Genomic DNA, 8,879 nt, shown 5'->3' with positions numbered 1-8,879 from the left:
GTGGGGTGGTGGAGAAGGAGGAGGAGAGAAGGCACCTTGCCCTGGTGGATTTCTCCGGCTTCTTCCACACACTCCCTCCCTCTCTCTCTCTCTCTTTCTAACCCCACCCCTGACCTTATTATCTGCCTGCTTAAGCGCAAAGACAGAAGCCCAGAGAGAAAATAGCATGGGATCAAGGCGACACCTGCGGATGAATTAGACCGGAGGGAGGAAAATACGTATCTTTCTCTAGGGGTGAATTCCGGCCCGCCTACCCCACCCCCTTAAAAAAGAAGCAAAGAAAGAAAGAACCAGATCCGCTCCTAACGAAAAGAGCGGGAGAGGGCCACGCAAGGAACCGGGGAAATTTAAAGGGCAGTTTCCCTCCCTTTGTTGAATGAGAAGAACAGCGCCGGATCACCATGAGCACCAGCAGTAAGTACGGCTCTTCCTTTGCTTTCCTATAGGAGGAGGAATAGCGGCTTCTTTTGCATTGGGTCTGCTGGGCATGAAACTGTCACAGCAGGATGGACCACTGCTGGGTTTAGGATTCTTTTTCTTCCTCTGGTTTTTTTTTCATTCTTTCTTTGTGTGTGTATTTCTTTAGAAAATAGTGACATGTTGTCTGCTGGCACCTCTTCCCTTTGCACATCTGTATTTTTTGGACGTTTGTATTTAGAAGGCAAAGGCTCTGTGCTGTCACACACACACAGCCCAACTACTTCAGTGTGTTGTATGCTCACTCTTGTCTCCAACCGGTGCCACCACCAGTTTGTATAAGTGGACATCGGCATAATTATACAGTCAATGGGTTTCCCAGGGCAGAGTTCAAACGGGGGGGGGGGCAGGGAAATCCTATTGAGGAACATAGGCGTATGTGTTGATGCGCACCAATCTATGTCCTACCTTTATTAACAGTTGTAAGGATCCATACTGGACATTGGTGTATGTTAATACCATAAAATAAAGAGAGAGAGGGGGGGGAGGGAGGTCAAACGAGGCTCCACATCTGAATTTCTAAACAAGCAGAAGCCAGCTAAGAAAAATGCTGTGCAAGATCAGATGAAGGTGCCTGTTTGAGGGCACTGATGGCAAATAAAGAACAGTTCACCTGGAGATGTCAAGTTGCTGGTTAGCTCTCTCATTCGGTCATTAGTATATGTGCTACTGTTCCCCTTCACCCTTCGTCTTTTTTCATTGATAATATGTTCATCCCTTCATTATTATGAAGCCAAGCCACCTTTGCAGCCCACCTACCATGCCAGCTATGGGAGAACTCACAGTTTATTGGTAGAGAACATGCTTCGTATGCATGGAACAAGACCTTTTGTTTGGGGGCCCGGGTAGCCCGTGTCTGTCAAAGTAGAAAATACTAAACGAAATAAGTCAACAGTCTGACAGTACAATGCAGTTTTTCATCTGTTCATAAAAAGCTGTCTTGCATGTGGCACCTTAGTTGACGTTGTTCTCCTTGGGATTTGACTTTGAATCCCAAATGTTACATTTGTGGAAAGGGATTCCCACCAAAAGGGCATCAGCCAATTAATTTCCACGTCCCTCTCTTAGGTTCCCTCCCTCTTTCATTTTGCTAGCTCACTGAGCGTCTTGTTGATCCTGGGTTTCTCCAGACAAGCAGGTGGTGCTGGTGCAGCTCCAAAACAGATTGTGAGGGAAACATTCCTTGGCAGCACACTTCAGCCCAAAGAACAGGTGATTCTAGATTTCACAGGCCATGTCATGGGCAAGACAACTTTTTCAGCTGCCCTCTACTGGAGCCACACCTGGACTGTGGAGGAAACTTCCAGGCAAGAGGATAGTGTACTAGCAGACCCAGACAATAGTCCTCCTCTGTCCAGTAAAGGCAAGATGACAAAGGTAACCTACATCATCCACCTAGGTGCTGCATTCAAGAACTGGTAGATAAAAAGCATGGAGGGTGGACCAAATTGTAGTTTCTGCCTGCCTGGTTTCAGGCATCTGCAGGGAACACAAAAATGAAGGAAGGATAGGATTTGGGAGGGTTCCTCTCGATGGAAACAGACACACATAAATGATGACTGCTTGGTTGTTGTTTCTTTCTCCAGAGCTTAATAGCCAGTTTGGGCACTGAACGGTACTGTTTGCAGGACAAGGGTTTCATAAATCCATGATGCTGCCACTAAGTGCAGCCCCCGATGCCCATGCACCGCATCTGTGCACCACAGTCAGTCACCACCAGTTTCTACAGGGTAACTGACACATTTGCCATCTGCAGCAGTAGTGTGACAGAGCGGCGTGGTTTGGCCTTTGAAGTACAGCGTGGCCTTTTTCGTTACTCTGGTGTCTGTTCCTAAATTCGCCAGTGTCTGGCTGAGCCAATGTGGAGTTGGCTAAGATTGGCTGATTCAATCTGTCACACCACATTTGTGTGCCTTTGTCTTCCCCTCTGTGCCGTGGTACTGAGATAATGACACACTCTCCTCCCTTTGCAAAGCGCTTTGTGCTCTTTTTGCAGGTTACAATGAATTACTTCTTATTAACATTCATGAAAGTCTGGAAAGCAATAATCGTTCTATTCAGATTCATGAATCCAGAACCAAAAATTCAGAACCTTTGCATTGTCCAGGACAAATAATAATTAAAAAGTAAACACCCACCTCTCTGGTGTTGTGGTATGCCTGTTTCCATAACATATGATTATTTACTATCATGTTACCAGCACAATATCACTCATTATCATGGGTTGGATGTATGTGGAGGGAGGGTAAGAATGCTCAGGGGATTGCAACCTTCTTCCAGGTCCTCATCGGTGAAGGCCGTCCACCTACTGTCAGCAGTGGAGGGTGCCTATGTATTACTCTTGGTGCAATAGAAATGACAGGTGCTATACTTTCCTTTTTCTCATTTGGATAAATGACTGCCATTCACTTCTATAGGAGAAATGAAAGGGATCCAGCTGAGGATATCACTAGGATAACCTTTTTAACCTCAGCCATTGAGCATCATGTTGCTCTTATCTGCATAGCCCTATCCTGGGTTTGTTTTGTTTGTTTTTGCTCATCCCAGAGTGTGATGCTAGACTGTAACAAAACCTTGGAATTATTATGGATACAAATTACAGATTTGGGATCTGGGCCTATCATTAATCATTACCTTACAACAGGTTGGAGCTTATGAGTAATGCCCATCTATTTCTATGGAAGCATAAAATGAACAGTGCGTCTTAGGGGCTGATATATAGCCATTCATACAAGTGTTTGGTTGCCCAGTCCTAAGCTCACTTACTCTCTAGTAAGTCCATTGACTCTAAGGGACATACTTTTGAATGAACATGTTTAGAATGGCTCTGAATGTCATATCCAATCCCCTGTGTCTTAAGAGTGGAATATTAAGCTAATGCTCTTAGTGGCTTCCATCCCATTTTATTCTAATTCCCCAGCTTACACATTCTTCAGTATTTTATTTCTTCTGACTGAGATAATCAGAAAAGGTTTAATTGGCAGGTACTCAGTGCCACTCATAATAGGAGATCTCAGGACTGTGATCAGCTTTGTTCTTCCTTCTCTGAAACAGAGTCTGTTCTGTTTCCAGCAGAGCTGGATGATATATATGCATATAAAGACATCAGCAAGCTCAGCCTAAGCAAGTGTTTGTTATTGGGGGTGGGGGGCAGGTCGCCTCCCAGACAATGGGGGGGGGCATGGTTTCAAGGGATTTGCACCGGCCCTGCTTATTCCCATATAATTATGATTATATGGGAATAAGCAGGGCCGGTGCCAATTATATGGGAATAAGCAGGGCCGGTGCCAGATTATTTTGTGCCCTAGGCAAGGCGAGCTACTTGCAACACCACCACCCAAAATTTGCCAACTTCGATTCAGCTGTTCAAGAAGAGTTTCTGAACTATTATGTTTTCCTTTTATTATGTTTTTTCTTAAAACAGCTAATTTGTATGAAACTGTGGCCCTTAAAGGGCAGTACTGCACCCCTCTGAGGTCTGTGCCCTAGGCTGATGTCTAGTTGGCCTAATGGTAGCGCTGGCCCTGGGAGTAGGAGGTGTTTACTGTGGTGGTGGTGGTAGTGGTGGAGGAGGCAGTTCTTTTATATCTTCAAACCAAAATATATATCTCTGGTGACACTAATATATATGCTCCCATGGAACTAATTCCTTCTGTGAACAACTGCTTTCTTGCTAGAAAGTTGCCATTTAATCCTGGCTTTCTATAAATTCTCCTACCCAAAATATCACCTAGTGCCTGCTAGACTCAAAGAGAAGATAGCCATACTTGAGTCAACTCCCAGCAATGCCAAGCACTCACAACACTAGTATGGGAATTGAAACTATGCCCTCGTATATGACAGAGAGCATCCAGACAAGGAGATGAGAGGCAAGCATCTCTATGGGATGACATTAAGAACCCAATTTGGTTCACTGGGTATTGGCAGGACTTGAGCTTAGGAAACCCAGGGTTAGATCCCTGCCCCGCCAAGGGTTGCTATGATCAAGTTACAATATTTCAGCCTCGGTTCCCCATCTTTAACAGTGATATATTTACGTCCAGCTCCACTCATTTGTGGTTGTGATGAAATAGTTAACAATCACAATGCGCCTTTGCAAACTAAAATTGCTATTGACCCGCTGGAACATAAATAATATTTCTCATACTCTACAGCAGCCATACCAGAAATAGTGGGGCAGGAATCTCAGTTGATGTAAATCAGCACAACACCCCATTGACTTCCATGGAATTATACCAGTTTATAGCAGCTGAGTATATGCCTCATAGATCCCTTTAAGCCTATTATTTCTAAGCCTTGTGCTACAATAATATCAGGATTCCGTCCAGAACAAGTAAGGAAAGGAGAATGGCTGCTTTTGTCCTATACACATCCTATGGGGCAGTATCCAGTGCTGCCACTCTGAATATGCCATTGATGTAGAGCTAACATAGGTGACGCCTACCACAATGCCAATGGCATATGCTGAAGCATTGGGTTTTCCAGGGAAACCTGTTGGTCCAGCATACACTGTTGGTATTGTGCTAGAAGTCACTTATGCTAGCAGTACATGAATGGCATAAGCAGAGTGGCAGTATTGGATACTGTCCATTGTGTTCGGTAATCATCAAAGGGCCTTTGCCCAAGAAATGGCCACCATATGCTTGCTGGCTGAAATTGCACCTGCATGGTGGCTGTTCTATATGGTGGGCCATCTGCATGTAACGGCTTACTGTGTATCTCAGACACCATCATGTGGTTTTCTTCAAGTTGTTGCAAACCACAGGCCCAGATATGATGTGTCAGGCAAGTCAAGGTCACTAGTGAGTTAGGGGCAGGATCTGTCATGCTGTTCATATCTCTGGTCCTTAGCCAGAGGCATCTGACATATCCCTGTTGACTGATAGTTCAAAATTGCAAGTGTGGCATTTCGTGCCAATATAGATCCTGATTTGGGGGGGTTGTTAAGTGTGCACCCATTGCTACTCGCTTGGACGTCCATGAACAGGCAATGCATATGGGAGCAACGCTATAGAAGCTCAGAGATGCTGCCTTCTCTCTGTTACGCATAGGGGCCATGACATGCTGAGAATTGGAGTTTGCAAGAGAGAATGACATAACGAGAAGAAAGGCTCTTTGTTCTTTCAATGATACTGGATGTAAATTGGCATTTCAGAGGGCGGGACATTGGTGCTGTAGCACTGGTATTTACATGGGTAAAGCTATTAATATACCTCCTGTTGTAGTTAGCTCTACTAATTAGCTACAAATAGATTCGCAAGGTTATAAATAGATACCTCAACACCTGTGAGCATTTCTATTGAAAATGCTGAGTCCCTCCATGCAAGCCATTGCCAGAAAAGAGACAGAGAGCAACTTCCCAAAAATCCTGCCAGCCAACCATTGCTATGATCATTATTAGGACTTGTGTATGCAAGAGAGAAGAGGATCTTTGGCAAACACACATCTCCTGTAGTACTGACAGTACAGCGCTGTGGATGGATGCACACATCATTGTATGCATCCAAGTCCATATTCTGTTCTTTTGCTTTAATCTCAACTTTTATCCTGTCCCATGTCCTTTCTTATCAAAGTATTTTGTATTTATTTCCAGTGATTTTCTTTTGTCCATATCCCCGGGGGGATCTACGCTACTGCTTTAAAGCGCTTTATAACAGTTTTGACAACTGTTGGGGCCCAGGACACACTGCATATACAGTTTTCAAAACATTTTCAAAGTGCTTTAAAGCGCTTTAAAAGCAATAGTGTAGATCCCCCACCCACTTTTTCTGAAGATGCCTAACTGATGTCATTTGCTAATTTCTTTGGGGAGTCGGGACATTTGGAGGAGGAGTTGTTTATATCTTTCTTTAATTGACTGCTTCACAAATTGAAACATTTCAAGGCCCCCATTTCTTGCTTTACACCCTGCGTTAAATGAGTGAATGGGTACATGAGTGCGCAGGTATAACTGAACATATTTGATTGTCTTGGAAAGATTAAAAAATGGAAACAAACTTGAACCCACTTTCTGAAGAAGAAGCAATATTCATGATGGGGGGGCGGTCATGTATGAATTACAATTTTCCAGGGAAACCAACTGGCAGGAGATTTAGGACAGACTCCGCCCCATTTATCGATGGCCACTGGCTAAGATAGCTTTGTAAGGAGATTGGACAAATACATGGATGATGTGGCTACTAGACATGGATGATGTGGCTACTAGACATAATGGCTAAATGTAGCCAACCTCAAGGCAATAATATCAGTGGCTAGGAAACAACAGGGGAAATACGCTATTGTCTTCATGTCTTGCTTGTGAGCTTCCCAGAGGGGTCTGATTTGCCACTGTGGGAACAGGATGCTAGGCTGGACAGGCCTTTAGACAGAACCCAGCAGGGCTCTTCTTATGTTCGATGCAAAAAGGAAGGGTGTTCTTGATTCAGGCACCCCAAATGTAGAACTCCCCCCACCGCATATGTGGGTGGTGCCAAGTCTTACAAGCTTTTGGCGGTAGCTATTTGTTTACCCAGGCTTTGGATTGAAATTTCCTCTCTTTTCTTTTGCTGCTGCATGTAAACTGTTTAACAACAGTTTACATTACTGTTACTGTTCTCCCCTGTTTGATTATGCTTTTTTGTTTGGTTGTTAATGTATTATTTTATCATGTTTGTTGTTGTACCTTGCTTTGGGATTATTTTAAGATGCCTTTTTTTTAATGGTGTGCTGCTTTTAATGATGCACTGGTTTTAAATGTTTGAATTAGTTGTATGTATTTTATGGTGTTTTTATTTGTGTTGTACCCTGCCTCGATCCAGAGGGAGAGGCGGGTAACAAATAAATATATTATTGTTATTATTATTTACACAGAAAAGTAGATAAGAAATTTCTTAAATAAGTGGTAAAGAAATTAGGCAAGAGGCATTGGTGCTAGCATAGCCTTACATACCCTGATCTTGATCATGTTTCCTTAGATGTAAGAATGCTCTGGGACTTACTTCCAATAAATAGAAATAGGATTTGCAGCTCTCATCTGAACTAGTCTCAGCATCAGTGCCCTTGTCCCCTTATTATTATTATCCTGCTATTGCTTTTTAAAATAATACCACAAAGAAAAGTCTTTAAAGGATTGCTAGCCAAAAAAATGAATCAATGTACCTAGATCCCAAAATCTCCATGTTTAGCTCTGCAGCCCTTGGCCAGAATTGATCCTCTCATTCCAACCGTGGTTGTGTGTCATGTTTTCTAAGCTCACTCAAGAGCATTCAAAAGGGCAGTTCATTAGCGTTGGGCTATTGACCTGAAATGAACTACACCTATGTAAGTGGTCAGTGAGTCACTTCTTGAATGTCTTCCAAACTTTGCACAATACTATGGCTTGCCACAGTGGCCTTCACACAGTAGCTTTCAACAGGCTGCTCTCTTAGGAGTGACAGATTCACAACAAAGTATCGTTGTCTGATTGACTCTCAACTGAAAAAAGAACATGCACTAGCAAAAAAGCCGCCCAAAGGAGATTAAACTAAGCTAACCCTGATGAGTATCTATTTGGTCCATCCTGACCTGAAAGGCAACTAAAGATGCCTGACCTTCAGCAAATCTCTTCAACCTTCTCCCATGCGTGCTACTACTGCTCTACTACCACTATTACTATTATGTCCGCCTGTACACTTTTCAGTTGACTTAGTTAAGAGAGAGAATGAGGAAAGGGCAGGAACCTCCTTGAAAAGTACTTTCTACCTCACCCTCCCTCTGCCATTCTCCTCTGGGCAAGGCTCGTGTTCCATAGAAAAAAGAAAGAATTGCAGATGACATGTTAAGGCCCATCATGAGAATACCATTGAAAACAGCCTCCCTGTGTCAAATTATCTCTGTCCCAGTTGTGGTAGTTAGAACTGCTTTCCACACAGCAGGGGTTTGAGAATCAGAAGCCCAGGGGACAAATCCAGTAGGGATGTGCTCCGCTCCGATTAGGAGCGTAGAAGCAGTAGCGGATTGGCCTGCTCCGCCTTACCCAGAGGCGGAGTAGGAGCGGACCGCGGACCCCCTAGAAGCAAGGCGAAGAGAAGCGACCATTTTTCGGAGCTCCGAGTTCAGTCGGAGCGCTCCGGTCGCCATCTTGAAAACATTTCGCCATAGGATTGCATTGCGGCAAATAATCGCGCATAACTACGTTGTTTTTGAAGCTATCGTTCTGGAAATTCTTGTGCACAGAGAGTCGTGGATGGGGGTCATTTTGAGACCACTCTCACCTCTCTGCGTGCTGTGGTTCACGTGCAATATTTTTTTAAAAATCGGGTCAACCGCGGGGCTCAAACTGCGTTTCGGCTTTTCGCCCATAGGATTGCATTGAGGGAAAGAATCGGGGATAACTGGGGGGGGGTTTAAGCTATCGTTCTGAAAATTCTTGTGCACAGAGAGTC

General features: G+C 44.0%; 1 protein-coding gene across 1 annotated transcript in view; it reads left to right on the top strand.

Moving 5' to 3' along the window:
• Positions 1-345: 345 nt before the first annotated feature.
• Positions 346-8,879, top strand: part of ABLIM3 (actin binding LIM protein family member 3) — a 180,475-nt gene continuing 171,941 nt past the window's right edge. The window contains exon 1 of the mRNA XM_063120595.1: positions 346-414. Coding sequence (XP_062976665.1) covers positions 402-414 — 13 coding nt within the window. The 5' untranslated portion in view covers positions 346-401. The remainder of the gene's footprint in view (positions 415-8,879) is intronic.

Source organism: Elgaria multicarinata, chromosome 3, assembly GCF_023053635.1.
Source record: "Elgaria multicarinata webbii isolate HBS135686 ecotype San Diego chromosome 3, rElgMul1.1.pri, whole genome shotgun sequence".
NCBI lineage: Eukaryota > Metazoa > Chordata > Lepidosauria > Squamata > Anguidae > Elgaria > Elgaria multicarinata.
The sequence above is the reverse complement of the archived record's forward strand: the minus strand, read 5'-3'. Positions and strand labels throughout refer to the sequence as shown.